The sequence below is a fragment of the Oncorhynchus nerka genome, linkage group LG13, assembly GCF_034236695.1.
Source record: "Oncorhynchus nerka isolate Pitt River linkage group LG13, Oner_Uvic_2.0, whole genome shotgun sequence".
Taxonomy (NCBI): Eukaryota; Metazoa; Chordata; class Actinopteri; order Salmoniformes; family Salmonidae; genus Oncorhynchus; species Oncorhynchus nerka.
This window is the reverse complement of record NC_088408.1, coordinates 67,979,736-67,999,421: the sequence shown is the minus strand read 5'-3', so window position 1 is coordinate 67,999,421 and position 19,686 is coordinate 67,979,736. Positions and strand designations below refer to the sequence as shown.

The 19,686-nt window shown below is 43.1% G+C and overlaps 1 protein-coding gene across 1 annotated transcript; it reads left to right on the top strand.

The window, feature by feature from the left end:
* Positions 1 to 8: 8 nt before the first annotated feature.
* Positions 9 to 18,659, top strand: LOC135574727 (proteoglycan 4-like). Its single transcript, XM_065026617.1, has 2 exons — positions 9 to 933; positions 16,659 to 18,659. The coding sequence occupies exons 1-2, from the start codon at positions 287 to 289 to the stop codon at positions 16,663 to 16,665; spliced, it is 654 nt and encodes a 217-aa protein (XP_064882689.1). The 5' UTR covers positions 9 to 286; the 3' UTR covers positions 16,666 to 18,659.
* Positions 18,660 to 19,686: the final 1,027 nt, after the last annotated feature.

Genomic DNA, 19,686 nt, shown 5'->3' with positions numbered 1-19,686 from the left:
CAGGGAGAGGCTGCACTATTTAGGAAAATGGACTTGGGAGGAGAGCCTAGACGGGAGAGGACCCTGGGCAGAGCCAGGGGAATATTGCCGCCCCAAAGCCGAGCTGGAGGCAGCGAAAGCAGAGAGGCGGCATTATGAGGCGCTAGCACAGCAGAGCGGATGGAAGCCCGAGAGGCAGCCCCAAAAATTTATTGGGGGGGGGGGACACAGGGGGCACAGGGAGAGTGTGGCAGAGTCAGGAGCCAGACCTGAGCCAACTCCCCCTGTTTACCGTAAGGAGCCATGGATGTTATCGGAGCTATCGGCGAAGCTGAGGGCTGAGTCTGAGAGGGTCGAGGAGTTATTGGACAGAATGGAGGAGAGTGAACGGATGGGAGATGAGGAGACACTCGAGGAGGTGTTAATAGAATTGGGGGAGTGTGAAGAGAGAGAGCAGTTGATTTGGTGTAGTATGCAAGGCATTCACCCTGAGGTGCGTGTCCCCAGCCCGGTACCATCAGTGCCGGCACCCCGCACCAGGCTGTCTCTCCGTCCCATCAATACAGGTGATCCCACCTGTCCGGCGCTACCAGAGTTTCCGCCCCTCAGTCCAGAGGCGCCAGAGCCCCTCAGTCCAGAGCCGCCAGAGCCCCTCAGTCCAGAGGCGCCAGAGCCCCTCAGTCGAGAGGCGCCTGAGCCCCTCAGTCCAGAGGCACCAGAGCTCCTCAGTCCAGCACGGCCAGCGCCTTCCTCCTCTCCAGCGCTGCCGGAGTCTCCCGCCTGTCCGGCGCTGCCAGAGCTTCCGCCCCTCAGTCCAGAGGCGCCAGAGCCCTTCAGTCCAGCGCTGCCAGAGTCTCCCGTCTGTCCAGAGCTGCCAGAGTCTCCCGTCTGTCCAGAGCTGCCAGAGTCTCCCGTCTGTCCAGAGCTGCCAGAGTCGCCATCTTCTTACAGAAGGTGAGAGCCAAATCTGCATATTCTGAGGGGATGCGCACGGTGGGTACCTGGTCTGAACTTTCCACCGTAGACTTTCCACCCACACACCTCCCTGAGCACTCTCGTGACCACCCTTTGAGAGCCTTCTGTTACCACGAAATAGTGGGGTCATGACAGGCTAACCAGGGTAGGCCCAGCACCACGGGAAACGCAGGAAAATCAATAAGGAAGAGACCGATTCTCTCCCTCCTGCGTAACCATACTTAGTGGAGCGGTGGCCTCCCTAATCAGCCCTGACCCTAATGGTCGACTATCTAGGGCATGCACAGGGAAGGGCATATCAACAGGAACAAGGGGATCCCTAACCTATAAGCAAATGAATGGTCAATAAAATTCCCAGCTGCACCTGAATCTACGAGCGCCTTATGCTGGGAATGCGGGGATTGTTTTTATTAACACATACATGTGAGCAACACTCTTCAATGTGACATTGTGACATTTCTCTTCAATGTGACATTTCTGTGATCCTCAAGGTTTCGTTTCAGGACCGCTATTGTTTTCACTATATATTCTACCTTTTGATGTCATTCGGAATCACAATGTCAACATTCAGTGCTATGCGGACAACACACAGCTGTACATTTCGAGGAAACATGGTGAAGCCCCAAAATTGCCTACCCTGGAAGCCTGTGTTTTACACATATGGAAGTGGATGGCGGCAAAGTTTTTCTTTTATACTCGGACACAACAGAGATGCTAGTTCTAGGTCCCAAAAAACAAAGAGATCTGCAGTTAGATCTGACAATGAATCTTTATGATTGTACAGTTGTCTCAAATAGAAATGTGAAGGACCCCGGTGTTACTCTGGACCCTGATCTCTCTTTTGACGAACGTATCAAGAATATTTCAAGGGCAGCTTTTTTCCATCTACAGTGGTTCTTTCTTTAAAAGTTGCGGCATACTGCAGCACAGCTATGGCACGTTATTTAAGTGTCAGCCATTGTTGCCAGAACAACGCAATTTACCAGAATCTTTCTTATTTACTGACTTTATTGTCCCCATGTGGAAATTTTGTTGCAGTGTCATGTACACATTTAAAGTGGCGTTTAAAAACAAAACAAGATTGACAATACAACAATCTGCCACCATCTACCACAAACGGTCGCGGCATGAGCTCAACATTTTCAAAGGAAGAACTACTGTATGTAACATTGCAGAAATCAGAAACTTTTGTCCACAAATGATACAGACAAGCTAATGCATGTTTTTGTCAATTTTAGATTAGACTACTGCAATTCTCTACTCTGCGGCTACCCAGATAAAGCACTAAATAAACTTCAGTTAGTGCTAAACACGTCTGCTAGAATCTTGACTAGAACCCGAAAATGTGATCATATTACTTCAGTGCTAGTCTCTCTACATTGGCTTCCTTTTAAGGCTACAAAGCACTACATGGACTTGCTCCTACCTATCGCTCTGATTTGGTCCTGCCATACATACCTACACGTATGCTACGATCATAAGACGCAGGCCTCCTTATTGGCCCTAGAATTTCTAAGCAAACAGTTGCAGACAGGGATTTCTCCTATAGAGCTCCATTTTTATGGAATGGTCTGCCTATCCAGGTGAGAGAAGCAGAATCGGTGTCGACCTTTAAGTCTTTACTGAAGACTCATCTCTTCAGTAGATCTGTCACGTTCTCACCATAGTTCTGTTATTTTATTCTTCTTTTTAGTATGGTCAGGTCATGAGTTGGGGTGGGCAGTCTATGTTTGTTTTTCTATGTTGGTTTTTGTGTTGGCCTAGTATGGTTCTCAATCAGAGGCAGGTGTCGTTAGTTGTCTCTGATAGAGAATCATACTTAGGTAGCCTGGGTTTCACTTTTGTTGGGTGTTTGTTTTCCGTGTGTGTGTTTGTTGCCACACGGTAGTGTTTCGGTTTTGTACATGTTCACGTTTATTGTTTTGTATTTTCATAGTGTTCAGTTTATATCTTAAAATAAAACGTTATGGACACTTACCACCCTGCGCATTGGTCCTCCGATCCTTCTCGCTTCTCAGAAGAAGAGGAGGAGGAATGCCGTTACAAGATCCCCTCTCTCCAATGGGATTGTCTGCTTCTGACCCTATTACGGGGGCTGAGTCACTGGCTTACTAGTGCTCTTCCATGCCGTCCCTAGGAGGGGTGCGTCACTTGAGTGGCTTGAGCCACTGACGTGATCTTCCTGTCCAGTTTTGTGCTTCCTCAGGCTCGTGTGGTGGAGAAGATCTTCGTGGGATATGCTCAACCTTGTCTCAGGGTAGTACGTTTTTGGCAAAGTGGGTGAGGTTATATCCTGCCTGTTTGGCCCTGTCTGGCGGTATCATTGGACGGGGTCACAGTGTACCCTGACCCACCCTGTCTCAGCCTCCAGTATCTATGCTGCAATAGTCTGTGACAGGGGGCTAGGGTCAGTCTGTTATATCTGGTGTCCTGTTTGAATTTAAGTATGCTCCCTCCCCTCCCAGAGGACCTGAGCCCTAGGGCCATGCCTCAGGACTACCTGGCCTGATGACTCCTGGCTGTCCCCAGTCCACCTGGTCGTGCTGCTGCTCCAGTTTCAACTGTTCTGCCTTGCGGCTGTGGAACCCTGACCTGTTCACCGGACGTGCTACCTTGTCCTGGACATGCTGTTGTCACTCTCTCTCTCTCTCTCTCTCTCTCTCTCTCTCTCTCTCCATTTCTCCCTCTCTCTTTCCCTCTACCGCACCTGCTGTCTCGTCCTCTGAATGCTTGACTATGAAAAGCCAACTGACATTTACTCCTGTTGCATCGTCAACAACTGCTGTGATTATTTGACCCTACTGGTCATCTATGAACATTTTAACATCCTGAAGAACAATCTGGCCTTAATGGCCTTGTACTGTTATGATTTGCACCCGGCACAGCCAGAAGAGGACTGGCCACCCCCCAGTCCGGTTCCTCTCTAGGATTCTTCACAGCCAGAAGAGGACTGGCCACCCCCCAGTCCGGTTCCTCTCTAGGATTCTTCCTAGGTTCCGGCCTTTCTAGGGAGTTTTTCCTAGCCACTGTGCTTCTACATCTGCATTGCTTGTTGTTTGGGGTTTTAGGCTGGGTTTCTGTATAAGCACTTTGCAACATCTGCTGATGTAAAAATGGCTTTATAAATACATTTGATTTGATCAGAGCACAGCAGGTAAAAAGTTTCAGAAATGTGGGTGTGGGTTTAATGACTTCAACACTGAGTAATGGTACTCATTTGCTCGATTTGGATTATAGCAGCGTTTCCCAAACTTAGTCCTCAGGACAACAAGGGGTGCATGTTTTGGTTTTTGCCGTAACACTACACAGCTGATTCAAATTATCAAAGCTTGATGATTAGTTGATCATTTTAATCAGTTGTGTAGTGCTAGGGCATTTACAAAAATGTGCACCCCTTGGACCGTGTTTGAGTAACTCTGGAAAATAGGCACATTTTGTGAGAATTCAAGTCCTTTGGATCTCAAGCCTAAACCCCCTGCACCCTGCTCTTGGCCCCTACTCATTTGGGCTGCTCAGTATAGCTGGATCACAAAAATAATGCTACTGTACCACTCTTACATTCATACTGCTGATCACAACCATCAAAACATTTGCAATGCAAATTAAGTGCATTTCATTAATTTGGACATTTGCTCAGTACTTGAAGGGTGTCATTTCCAATGCCATTGAGTTGCCAACACCGATTGGACGGTGAGTGTTAAGCCAATATCTTCTCTGTATCTATCTGCAGATCCAGATGCATCAGGCAGTAGGACCTCTGTTATCCTGGTCAAATTAATTCTGGTAGAATATTTACGTGACATTCTGATTCATAATCTAGCTTTATTGTGGCCATGGAACCTTTGGGCCAGCATAGTGCCCACCAAAATTCCAATGACAAACACCATACAAGAGCTTTTATACCTAAGCCCTACTTTCAACGTTGTACACTTTTGTAATTACTATATCTATGGGAGCAGCCAAAACATGTTGGATACTGAAGTTATGACAAAAAAATATGAATGCGTTTCCAGACTAAGGAGCAAGATTTACTACAAAAAATACTATTATGGTACACATGGTTGAAATTACGACAGAGATTGTTAGGTTTTACTGAGCCAAAACCAATTGGAAAAGGAGCTTTATTCTTCATGTTACCCTTTGAAATGTCGAACTCTATAAAAGTGTCATCTGTCAACTTTCAGTTAAAAAACACTTGAAGCTATTTTAAACATTTAATGAAACCGATTTGATCAAAGAGCAGTTGAGCAAAGTTTAGGATGAGGGGGATATAGTCATTAATGTTGTCTGGCAGCGTGGTATTGGTGCCAACAGCAAAGCAACTTCCCCTCATTTATTATTTTATTTATACCTTTATTTAACTAGGCAAGTCAGATAAGAACAAATTCTTATTTTCAATGACGGTCTAGGAATATTGGGTTAACTGCCTTGTTCAGGGGCATCTAATACTACACAACATGAGAAAGAGACACACCTTGAGAGCATCATGCTTAACAGGAAGTGTAAAGAAGGGCTTTCCTTGAAAAGAAGGAGACAAGGGTCTCAGCTGAGGTCTAATAATTATGATATGTTCTGTCCAGTTGTCCCTCAAACAGGCCTGTAGGTGCCATCAACCAGCCTGCACATAGGCCGTACCGATCTGAGTGAGTGACGTGAGGATGGCAGAGAGAGATCAATAATCACTGTTGAACATTCCATTAAAAGAAATGGTGTAATACTGTTCTAGATTGTACTGTCAGATTGTCTCAACACTGTAGGGTATAGCAGGGTTAGAGAGATATGCAACCTTACAGTCATGGGACCATGTTTACATTGGTGATGTTACAGGATTTGGTTTTTCCATTTATGTTTTTAGGTTAGACTTTTTGAGGTAAGCACGATAAGCTCGTTAGCACATAGGCCGCACCGATTGGTGTCACCTCGTTTGATTTCTAGACAAACAATTTTTTATTGGATTTCCCTGATTTCGTTTTGCTCCACCTTTTTGGTTTGCTTCCCATCTTTCAGTTTGATGTGGGTTTTTCTTTTGTTTGCCTCTTCTTGGGCAAATTTAGTGGGCGCTCATGGTGGGTATTTTTCAGGTTCCAGTTGTTGTTGCTAGTCAACTTTCAGTTGACACCCCAATGAGTGTCTTTCAGAACCGCTCCTAAAACCCCACCTGTTTCGTTTTGTTTGTTGGTCAGTGACTCTTTATTAGTTCCTTCTGTTTGAGCGACATGTCTGGTTTTCTTGCTGGGGAACGTAACAAAATGGGGGCTTGTCCGGGATCTATACTTAACAAAAATATAAACGCAACATGTAAAGTGTTGGTCCCATGTTTTCATGAGCTGAAATTCTCCATACATACAAAAAGCTTATTTCTCTCAAATTTAACACAAATTTGTTTACATCCCTGTCAGTGAGCATTTCTCCTTTGCCAAGATAATCCATACATCTGACAGGTGTGGCAAATCAAGAAGCTGATTAAACAGCCTAATCATTAGAGGTGCACCTTGTGCCAGGGACAATAAAAGGCCAGTCTAAAATGTGCAGTTATGTCACACAACACAATGCCACAGATGTCTCAAGTTGTAAGGGAGCGTGCAATTGGCATGCTGACTGCAGGAATGTCCACTGTTTGAGCGGATTGCCACATCCCTAAAATGAACGCGAGACATTGGGTCACTGCTCCTCAAAAGTGTTCTGGTGGGAAAAGCTCAGAAAGAGTGCGTTACTTTATCTCTTGACCAGAGCTCAAATTATGACACTGTTAAAGCTGTTATCCTTCAGGCTTGTGAGTTGGTCCCAGAGGCATACAGACAACAGTTCCGTCAATTACGATAGACAGAATCACAAAGCCATGTTGAGATCGCAAGGAAACAAGCATGTCTTTTTGATCAGTGGTGTGGTTCCCAAGAGGTCAAGGACCTTGAGGATTTAAAGGCACTCATACTTCTCGAGCAGTTCAAGGATCGCCTTCACGAAAGGGTTGCGACCTACATTGAGCACAAGGATCTCACTCTTGAGAAAGCTGCTGTTCTTGCAGATTAGTTTGTGTTTAGACATAAAACTACCTTTACAAACAAAGCACCCAGTAGTTATCCTTACACAAAAAACTACCTTTACAAACAAAGCACCCAGTAGTTATCCTTACACATAAAACTACCTTTACAAACAAAGCACCCAGTAGTTATCCTTACACATAAAACTACCTTTACAAACAAAGCACCCAGTAGTTATCCTTACACATAAAACTACCTTTACAAACAAAGCACCCAGTAGTTATCCTTACACAAAAACTACCTTTACAAACAAAGCACCCAGTAGTTATCCTTACACATAAAACTACCTTTACAAACAAAGCACCCAGTAGTTATCCTTACACATAAAACTACCTTTACAAACAAAGCACCCAGTAGTTATCCTTACACATAAAACTACCTTTATCCTTACACATAAAACTACCTTTACAAACAAAGCACCCAGTAGTTATCCTTACAGTAGTTATCCTTACACATAAAACTACCTTTACAAACAAAGCACCCAGTACATTATCCAGTAGTTACACATAAAACTACCTTTACAAACAAAGCACCCAGTAGTTATCCTTACACATAAAACTACCTTTACAAACAAAGCACCCAGTAGTTATCCTTACACATAAAACTACCTTTACAAACAAAGCACCCAGTAGTTATCCTTACACATAAAACTACCTTTACAAACAAAGCACCCAGTAGTTATCCTTACACATAAAACTACCTTTACAAACAAAGCACCCAGTAGTTATCCTTACACAAAACTACCTTTACAAACAAAGCACCCAGTAGTTATCCTTACACATAAAACTACCTTTACAAACAAAGCACCCAAAGTTATCCTTACACATACCTTTACAAACAAAGCACCCAGTAGTTATCCTTACACATAAAACTACCTTTACAAACAAAGCACCCAGTAGTTATCCTTACCTAAAACTACCTTTACAAACAAAGCACCCAGTAGTTATCCCATAAAACTACCTTTACAAACAAAAGTAGTTATCCTACACATAAAACTACCTTTACAAACAAAGCACCCAAGTTACATAAAAAGCAAACCCAGTAGTTATCCTTACACATAAAACTACCTTTACAAACAAAGCACCCAGTAGTTATCCTTACACATAAAACTACCTTTACAAACAAAGCACCCAGTAGTTATCCTTACACAAAAAAGCAATCCACAGAAATCACCTCCTACTGCGCGGTTTCAGTCCATTTCTACAGTGCCAAAAGATCGGCAGAAAACTGGGTTTTCGTATCCGCCAGTTTATCATTACTGCCGTGAGAAAGGACACATTGTCTCTCGGTGTCCTAAGTTGAAACAGAAAAATGGGAGAGAGAAAAAGCCCTTTCTTCACTAGAGATATCCCTCTAGTGGTGTGGGGGCTGTGCTTTGGCAAAGTGGGTGGGGTTATATCCTGCCTGTTTGGCCCTGTCCGGGGGTATCATCGGATGGGGCCACAGTGTCTCCTGACACCTCCTGTCTCAGCCTCCAGTATTTATGCTGCAGTTGTTTATGTGTCCGGGGGCTAGGGTCAGTCTGTTATATCTGGAGTATTTCTCCTGTCCTGTGTGAATTTAAGTATGCTCTCTCTCATTCTATCTATCTATCTATCTATCTATCTATCTATCTATCTATCTATCTATCTATCTCTCTCTTTCTCTTTTTCTCTCTTTCTCTCTCTTTCTCTCTATTTCTCCTGTTGAAGTTGTCTCACCACTGTGCAGATATGTCTCTCTCCAACTCCAGCATTCCGGGTCTGGTTAAGGGGGTGTTGTTGTGCTGGACTGTTGTCTGGGTCTGGGCTGACTGAAGTGTAATCACCTGCTGTTCCAGCTCCACCTGCCTTACCTCCAGCTGGGTGAATTTGTCCTTCTTTTCAATGAGGGAGTGGTTAGCTCATGATGATAGTATGGCAGGCCATCTTGGGGTCAACAAGACATATAACCGTATCTTGCGTAACTTTGTCTGGCCTGGTCTGAAACAGGATATTTTGGCCTACTGTAAATCCTGTTGCGTTTGGTAGAGTTTGGGTAAACCAAACAAAGCTGTATTGGTTGTACCTTTGCAGCCTAATCCTGCTTTTTACGAACCTATCAGCAGGGTTCTGGTGGACTGTGGTGGTTCTTTGCCCAAAGCCAAGTGTGGAAACCAGTTTCTCTTAACCATAATGTATGCTGCCAGTCGTTTTCCTGAGGCCATTCCACTGAGGAAAATCACTGCTTCCAGTAGTCTAAAGGCCCTGGTGAAATGATTTTTAAAGTTTGGACTTCCGTTTTGCTATTTTGGAGATGAGTATTGTTTTGGTTGAGCTCGTTCCAAGGGGATTAGAGTTATAGAAAAATACATTATTTTACCTGTTTCTCAAACTTCAGTTTATATATATACACTACTGGTTTTAGAACACTTACTAGAACACTCCAAGGTTTTAGAACACCTACTCATTCAAAGGTGTTTCTTTATTTTTACTATTTTCTACGTTGTAGAATAATAGTGAAGACATTGAAAACTATGAAATAACACAAATGGAATCATGTAGTAGCCAAAAATGTGTTGAACAAAGCAAAATAATGTTGAAGAAAAAAAAATCTAAATTTCTCCATGAGGTTCGCATGGCTACTGCTTCGACTTCCACAGCCCAGCTAGCTCACCATCGCCCAGCCCCGCCTCGTCATGGTGAGCATCTCATCACGAGTCCACCTACGGATTTGTCTGCAATTGATGAACCACCCCACAACCAACAATTCCCATCCCTTATTAAAGTTTTGGACAGCTGCAGCCCTGACATTTCCCAAACATCAATAGACTACTAGGGTCATCATCAACCTTCCTATTACTTCATGGACTGTTGAGAAACTCCACAACAGTTGGTATCAAAACATCTGTCCGATCTTGCATGTTGACTGCAGGTCTCAACATTTAGCTCTGTTGTCCTTTGAAAGGGAACTCGGTGACTCTTGGACTATGAAATAAGCTCCATCTTAGACACTAAACCTAGGCATCTACGCTTTGTGCTGTAAAACATGAAACACACAAGGAAGGTAAGCCTGAATAGTGTTTATTCATGATTTCATGCCTGCCTTGGTAGGCCAGGCCTATTGTGTTCGATTCAAAGTGAGCTATTATGTATAATGATTTCATGTTTTCATGCCTGAATGCCTATACAGTAGCGTTTACTTGTTCAAAGTAAGCTATTAATTTCATACAGTTCAAGATATAGGCCTAAAGTGTTTCCATTGTATTTTGTGTGGCTGTCTTCATAATGAAAGCACTTCCAGGGCTTTCTATTCTTCCTTGCTTCTTTGTGCAGTATTGCAATAAGCTGTTTGTTTGTGCATATTGCAATCCAGTGCCAAGCTGGTGTCCGGCCGATACACTGACCATGGTCCTGAATCTACCTGTACTGTGGATCAATCCTTTGAGTGGGAGGGGTCGATCTGATCTGATAATATGTTGATTATTTCATGAGGTTGGACTGTTGAAACAGTTCATCCATGATCTGTATTTTTGTGACAGTATAATTGTTCCCATTTTATCACTGCACTTGTCTGCTGCTGTAGAATATCTCTCTCATTCTCGCTCTCTTCCTCTCTGAATATTTAGATGATAGACATGTGTAGTTCAGTTATTTGTTTACTGTCGGACAGTCGGCCTGTTATGTCATCGGTGTTGTTGTAAGCGGTTGTGTACTTGCGCACTTGCGCTACATAATTGTCAATAATAACGGACAAGTTTGTTGTGGTTTTTTTGTCACATTTATCCTGTGTTATGTGTTAAATTATGCAATGTGATTGCACACATTTTCACATAAATATGTCGAGCAGTGGTGTAGGGGAGGTTATACCCACTTTTTTCAGTGCGTATACTCACTGTGTATCAAAGTAGTGTAGTGGAGGTATACGCCATATCAGTTATGTAGCAGTGGCAATTTTAGCATGTATGTCTTGGTGGGGAAAACACAACACAACACTAAACAATACATTAATTGCACTATAACGGTGCCAAACAGTGCCCACAAACTGTTAGAGCCTATATAAAACTGCCCCAACAGCAGTCCCAACACCTTACCACTGCTACACCTGACAATCAGTGGAGCCTTGTCTGTCAGCGAAACAGTTCATTCAGCCTCATTTACTGCCTTTAAAAAAACATTGCTAATTTGGCTGACTTGCTTATAGAAATGTGGTTTCTACTAACAGTTGAGATATACAAACTATGGCATAAGGGGACTACAAGCGGATAAGAGGCAATCTGTCATTTTGATTAAGACGTTAATGAGTGAGCTAGGACGAATGTAGTCAATATAACTATTTCTTCAGTACTTTTTAAATGTACAGCGACAGAATTCAGAACATGGGCCGTTCTTAGTGTTCTCCCTGCACACCAAGTCAGAACCGTAGGATTTATAAAGTGGGTATATAAGCAGACAATGAAAGCTCTTACAATATTCAATGATCACATTTCTCGAAAACAGGTTATAGGCTACATGTGCACCAAGTCAGAACACTAGGATATATAAAGGGGGCATATAAGCAGACAATGAAAGCTCTTACAATATTCAGTGATCAGATTTCTCCAAAACAGGTTAATGTCACGACTTCCGCCGAAGTCGGTCCCTCTGCTAGTTCGGGCTGCGTTCGGCGGTCGACGTCAGCGGCCTTCTAGCCATCGCTGATCCACCTTTCATTTTCAATTGGTTTTGTCTTCTTTTCCCTCACACCTGGTTTCAATTCCATCAATTACATATGGTGTATTTAACCCTCTGTTCCCCCCATGTCCTTGTCCGGAATTGTTGATTGTACAAGTTTGTGCACATTATGTCTGGCGTGCGAAGGGTTTCGTCTGCCATTGTATTTATTTATTGATTTTGTTCACTGTGATTTTTATTATTAAACTGCACCGTTGTAACACAGTCTTTGCTCTCCTGCGCCTGACTTCTCTGCCGCCAGTATGCATGCATTACAGTTATAGGCTACATGTGCACCAAGTCAGAACAGGAGGCAAAATTAAGAGGGAAAAATAGACCAAATTATTAGGGTGAGGCACATTGGCTACAAATAACTTATTACACAACATACACTTAGTGCTACTTTGTTAGCTACAGTATACATACGTAATTGAATGTAGCCTGTGCCTTTTTTTGTAACCCATAAATATCCTCTAGCAAAACGCACAATAAATAGAGGAATCAGCAGCGTCTATAATCCAAGCCTTCAGCTTTTGTGAAGTGTAGGAGCTCCTTGAGTATCCTGTTCTCATGTAACACACTACCACAGAAATCTGTTCCATTTCTTACCTGTGCCCTTATCTGGCCCCTTAGCCTAACATGTCAGCCACAAGGGCTTATTATTTCATTCTGAATATCATGGTGGATTTTGCATTGCCATGTCTGGGTATTTTGGTCTATTCTTGCTGGAAAATGTTGGCCCAGTCACTTTTATTCAGGCCCAGCCACAAGTCAATTTCTGCCTATGTCTCTGGTTTGTGCTGTGCAGTTTATGACCAGTTCATGACCAATGCAATAAACGAGTCCACCTTTTTAAAATGTACCATGTCAGGATTCTGTTGGCGAGGAACATTTACTGGCATCACCCATTCAACTACCATGATTTCTTCAACGTGATCACCTTCTTCCATTCTTCTCACTGCTTCCGGATAGGAGACAAGCTGGACAGCCCTTACTCTTGCCACCTCTGTCTCCTTCACCCTAACAAGGAACTTCAGGAATTTGGGCGCATGTTCTCCACCACAAATACAGAATGTTCTCCACCACAAATACAGCATTTTGCCTCAACTGGAATACGATACTCCTTCCATCTACATACACTTGACACATATCCAAATATTTTACATTTATCACACTGCATGGGTTTGGGCTTGAAGGCTCATACAGGGTATCTTACATAACCCAAATATACGTGTGAAGGGAGAGACTCTTCTTCAAAGAACAAAATAATGAATAGAGTTGGCTTCGTCACTCCATCAACCATACGGGTCAGTCGGTGTGCACCAACCACTCCATTAACCATACGGGTCAGTCGGTGTGCACCAACCACTCCATTCACCATACGGGTCAGTCGGTGTGCACCAACCACTCCATTAACCATACGGGTCAGTCGGTGTGCACCAACCACTCCATTAACCATACGGGTCAGTCGGTGTGCACCAACCACTCCATTCACCATACGGGTCAGTCGGTGTGCACCAACCACTCCATTAACCATACGGGTCAGTGGGTGTGCACCAACCACTCCATCAACCATACGGGTCAGTCGGTGTGCACCAACCACTCCATTAATCATACCGGTCAGTCGGTGTGCACCAACCACTCCATTTACCATACGGATCAGTCAGTGTGCACCAACCACTCCATTAACCATACGGGTTAGTCGGTGTGCACCAACCACTCCATTAAGTTACATCCTTTGCACCCCCTTCTAGCGCCACTCCAGAGATAACCCCCTTGTTAGGCGCCCTGCTTCGCAGATCCACACACAACATATTCCAATCCAACATTTTTTTCAGGTGCAAAGCACGCTCCTTCTGCTCCTTGGACAAGAAAATATATAAAAGGCCTGCTTCTTGTTATCTTCACTGACACAACCACATCCAATGCATCTACGATTTTTTTCATTGAGATGTCAAAAGGATCTCCCAGGTAACTCCATCAGTCCAGAATCTTCACTCCAACTACAGTAACGAGTCAGAACTATGCTTGAACTAGATTCCACGACCGCTTTACATGTCTTATTTCCTTTTTTCATCCATTCCCTCTCATCTCATCTCCACTCTACCCATCAGTTTCAAACAACATCCACTTCCGCCATCTTCCCACCGTGTGGATGTTTTTGTCTCTTCAACAACACTTTGTTGTTGTTCTTCTTCGATGGTATTATGGCGGTCCGAAAACAATCATTTGAGGTGCATGCCTCCACCTACTGTATGGGTAGGAAATTATAGAAAAAACACACATTCTAAAGTGCAGTCGTACAGCAAAAAAACTTTGGTAGGGCTTTATAAAATCTTTTTTGTTGTTGTTGCCTACTTACCCAAATTCCATTTCTTGGTTTCTTTTGTCCAGGTTTTGGATTTCCCCATTTGATTCTGATTTACCTCAGCTTTTTCACACTTTTTTAATAGAAAAACAACCAAATGTGTTCACAACAATGCTTAAACCATATCAGGGGATGACTTTTGATGCCGGGGAAAAATCTAAGTGTTACGGTTTTCTTGCGGTGAAGGAGAGTCGGACCAAAATGCAGCGTGGTATTCTTGATACATGTTTAATGACGATGAAAAAACGAACAATACAAAAACAACAAACGTAACGTGAAAACCTATACAGCCTATCTGGTGCAAACAAACACAGAGACAGGAGCAATCACCCACGAAACACTCAAAGAATATGGCTGCCTAAATATGGTTCCCAATCAGAGACAACGATAAACACCTGCCTCTGATTGAGAACCACTCCAGACAGCCATAGACTATGCTAGAAAACCCCACTAAGCCACAATCCCAAAACCTACGAAAAACCCCAAGACAAAACACACCACATAATAAACCCATGTCACACCCTGGCCTGACCAAATAAATAAAGAAAACACAAAATACTAAGACCAGGGCGTGACACTAAGAAACTCCTTTTTTTGTGCAGTTTCCCTTTAATTCAGGGAGCATGCCCTGGACTGTTGTTTGTTTAGCAAGTTTTCTATAGTGCAGTAAGCACACAAGTGATCTGATTCGGCCACCAATGGAATGGACGGAGTAAAAGGCCAGGAACACGACTGTAATATTCGGAGACCCATGAAATGACACCTCATATACAGTATCTTGTTTAAATGTAGTCTTCAATCTTACTTTAAACAAAGAGTGATCATCTGTTGCAGTATTGATGGTCAGGTTGTGTATGGATGTGTATCCATGGATATCACCATGGGGATGGCATGCCCTCATGGCTCACTCCACTATGGCTGACTCTGTCCCCTGGAGTGTGAGGGAAAAGCTTCTAATCTGTCTTGTCGCTTCACGCCCCACTGCAGTCTAATCTAATGCTGCACATTTAGGATGCACACACACATCACTTATGGAGCTACTGCCAGACAGACCATTATGGGCAGAAATGGCATACTGTCATACATCTATCATGAGAATTGATCATATACAAGTGTCCTATACATAGCCTATCCCCTTTGCCTTGATGGAAAACTACACTCTTGACAAACAACCCAAGCAAGATATATTTGACATTACTGCATTAGTAGTTGAGCTTTGTCAAATCACACCATATAATGGGAGAATGATTTAAACAGATGACCTTACTGTAACCTATAGGACCAGCTTACACTGTAGCAGCAGTCAGGAAGGCAGTTCTCTCTCCCGGTGAGAAGATTGCTCTCATGTTTTAACGAATTCATGCCCCTGGCTTCACTCAGCTTTGGGTATGTGATTCCGATTCCCACCCGACAGTCCTTAATGTTCCCTTTATAACGTGTTCAGATTCACTCAAACCCTCGCCCTTCAATGACCATATTCCACCACTTTCAGGATATAGCATAGTCTAACATTTATATTTCAGCTGCATGTCCTGCTGATCCTTTCTAGGAATCAAACTGTTGTACACTCTCTGTGATTTGATCAACAGATTGGAGACAATGCCAAACATAATTGTATCCTCTGGTCTTATGGTCCCACTCATTTTGAGGGGGAGGGGGGGCAGTGTAGCTGCATCTTGTGTAGACTAAATCTGGGTCCTGACCTCAGTAGATCAGTAATGAGAGAACCTACTTACTGTATCATTGTCTGACTACTGACTGGAAGCATCTGAGTCTTGGTACTGTAGTCCACAACAGAGATCATTCACTGGTGTGATGTTGTCAATGTTCTGAGGAGGAACGAGGCCATGACCTCACTTGGCATCCACATGTAAATCATCTCTATGAGAGTAACACTTCATTTTAATTACACTGTAACAAGTATTGTAATAACTCATAGTCACACTGTACTAACAACATGAAACTGGTGGAAATTACAGTCTGTAGTTACAGACATATAACAACGAAGGCTTATTACCAGGCTTGTTAAAAATGTTCAAGTGTTCCATTTTTCAGCCTGCACAAACCACATTATAAGTGTTAGCCAATTGAAAACAAACCGCCTCGTTGACACAACTCTGCTATAAAGGGCTCTGGAGTCTGATGTCCAGGCCCAGCGTTCGTTTAAAATGCATGGAAGCTTATGAGCGCTATTGTTGACCTAATTGATCCCGCTTTAAATTACATTTAGCTTATAAATCCTTCATAAAGCCTTCATAATACCTTCATAAGCACTACATAAATGTGTTACAAAGCATCTATAACCATATGGCATGCTTTATAAAGGGTTAATAAATGTGGCATAACTGTGTTACATAATCACCTATGTCAAATGTTACATAACCCAACTGTCAAATATGATTTAGACATGTGCTTTATAAAGGGTGACATGTTGTACTGAAGGAGGGCATATGCCACAGTGTCTCCCGACCCCTCCTGTCTCAGCCTCCAGTATTTATGCTGCAGTAGTTTGTGTCAGGGGGCTACGGTCAGTCTGTTATATCTGGAGTATTTCTCCTGTCTTATCCGGTGTCCTGTGTGAATTTAAGTATGCTCTCTCTAATTATTTATTTTTCTCTCTCGGAGGACCTGAGCCCTAGGACCATGCCTCAGGACTACCTGGCCTGATGACTCATTGCTGTCCCCAGTCCACCTGGCCGTGCTGCTGCTCCAGTTTCAACTGTTCTCCCTGCGGCTATGGAACCCTGACCTGTTCACCGGACATGCGACCTGTCCCAGACCTGCTGTTTTCAACTCTCCAGAGAGCGCAGGAGCGGTAGAGATACTCTGAATGATCAGCTATGAAAAGCCAACTGACATTTACTCCTGAGGTGCTGACCTGTTGCACCCTCAACAACCACTGTGATTATTATTATTTGACCCTGCTGGTCATCTATGAACATTTGAACATCTTGGCCATGTTCTGTTATAATCTCCACCCGGCACAGCCAGAAGGGGACTGGCCACCCCTCATAGCCTGGTTCCTCTCTAGGTTTCTTCCTAGGTTTTGGCCTTTCTAGGGAGTTTTTCCTAGCCACTGTGCTTCTACACCTGCATTGCTTTCTGTTTGGGGTTTTAGGCTGGGTTTCTGTACAGCACTTTGAGATATCAGCTGATGTAAGAAGGGCTTTGTAAATAAATTTGATTTGATTTGAATTATCCTTCCTCATTATGCCATTTATTTTGTGATGCGCACCAGTCCCTCCTGCAGCAAAGCACCCCCACAACATGATGATGCCAACCCCGTGCTTCACGGTTGGGATGGTGTTCTTCGGCTTGCAAGCCTCCCCCTTTATTCTGCAAACATAACGATGATCATTATGGCCAAACAGTTCTGTTTTTGTTTCATCAGACCAGAGGACATTTCTCCAAAAAGTAGGATCTTTGTCCCCATGTGCAGTTGGAAACCATAGTCTGGCATTTTTATGGCGGTTTTCGAGCAGTGGCTTCTTCCTTGCTAAACGGTCTTTCAGGTTATGTCGATATAGGACTCGTTTTGCTGTAGATATAGATACTTTTGTACCTGTTTCCTCCAGCATCTTCACAAGGTCCTTTGCTGTTGTTCTGTGATTGATTTGCACTTTTCGCACCAAAGTACGTTCATCTCTAGGAGACAGAACGTGTCTCCTTCCTGAGCGGAATGACGGCTGCATGGTCCCATGGTGTTTATACTTGCATACTATTATTTGTACAGATGAACATGGTTCCTTCAGGTGTTTGGAAATTGCTCCCAAGAATGAAACAGACTTATGGAGGTCTATAATTGTTTTTCTGAGGTCTTGGCTGATTTCTTTTGATTTTCCCATGATGTCAAGCAAAGAGGCACTGAGTTTGAAGGTAGGCCTTGAAATACATCCACAGGTACACCTCCAATTGACAGAAATGATGTCAATTAGCCTATCAGAAGCTTCTAAGGCCATGACATAATTTTCTGGAATTTTGCAAGTTGTTTAAAGGCACAGTCAACTTAGTGTATGTAAACTTCTAACCCACTGGAATTGTGATACAGTGATTTAAAAATGAAATATTCTGTCTGTAAACAATTGTATATATTTTTTATTATTAACCCCTCCACCACCCCCCTCTTCGGAGGACAAATATCTTGTTGTTTTTTTACAGCTTTTTTGCTACATATACATGCATTTTACATATATATTTTACAAACATGGTATTTTTATATAAAGCAGTCACATAACAATAATACATTACCAAGCAGACTCTTTAATCCCAACCCTCAGCCACTCTCAGCACATCCCACCTATCACCACAGACCACCCTCGTTTGGTTTCCATGTGCCATAAATGTTTCTATTGTGCTGTGATTTTTTTACAACATTTTCAAACCTATCTTTCCAAATCTCCCAACACTGCTATTTGTAGGTTAATTTTAAGTGCATGTTATGATTTTTAACCATTCCTGAAGCTATGACCAGAAACAAGCTACACAGGGGCAATACCAGAATAAATTATATGTTGATTCTGTCTCTTCGCAGCAAAATCTGCAGAGCCGATATTGTTGTATGCCCCATATATATAGCATTATTTGTGGCAACATTTTTATTAAATATTTTAAATTGAAAAACTCTAAGTGTCGAATCAAGTGTAGTTTTTTGTACCAGTTCATAAACCATATGCTATGGAATTGGTACATCGAAAATCTCCTCCCAATTATTTTGCAACCTGTATGGCGCAGCTGTCAACATTTTGTCCTCAGATGAAACTGGTATATTTTTCTATTTATGCCAGTACCTTTCAGCCAATTTATATCTTTAATATATGGCAGTCAAACAAGTTCCCTACCTTCTCCCTTTTCCACTTGCCTCCTCCATTTTTGTGGTTGTGCTGCAATCGGTTGGTTCTAAATTTGAATTGAGCAGATATTCCCATATATTATCGATAACTGAATATGTGACATAACTTCTTTGTTTCTATTCATAATATCATTAAAGTATTGTAGAGAATACTCACACCATAATTGATCATTTCAATAAGCATTTCTCTACGGCTGGCCATGCTTTCCTCCTGGCTACCCCAAACCCGGCCAACAGATCCGCACAGCTACTTGCCCAAGCCTCCCCAGCTTCTCCTTCACCGAAATCCAGATAGCAGATGTTCTGAAAGAGCTGCAAAACCTGGACCCATTCAAATCAGCTGGGCTACACAATCTGGACCCTCTCTTTCTAAAATTATCCGCTGCCATTGTTGCAACCCCTATTACCAGTCTGTTCAACCTCTCTTTCGTATCGTCCGAGATCCCTAAAGATTGGAAAGCTGCCGCAGCCATCCCTCTCTTCAAAGGGGGTGACACTCTAGACCCAGACCTATATCCATCCTGCCCTGCCTTTCTAAAGTCTTCGAAAGCCAAGTTAATAAACAGATCACGGACCATTTCGAATCCCACCGTACCTTCTCCGCTGTGCAATCCGGTTTCCGAGCTGGTCACGGGTGCACCTCAGCCACGCTCAAGGTACTAAACGATATCATAACCTCCATCAATAAAATATTGTACTGTGCAGCCGTATTCATCGACCTAGCCAAAGGCTTTCGACTCTGTCAATCACCGTATTTCTATCGGTAGACTCAACAGCCTTGAGTTCTCAAATGACTGCCTTGCC

Bases quoted from the DNA above. Each gene is read 5' to 3' on its own strand.
- LOC135574727 (XM_065026617.1), top strand. From the start codon at position 287: ATGTTATCGGAGCTATCGGCGAAGCTGAGGGCTGAGTCTGAGAGGGTC.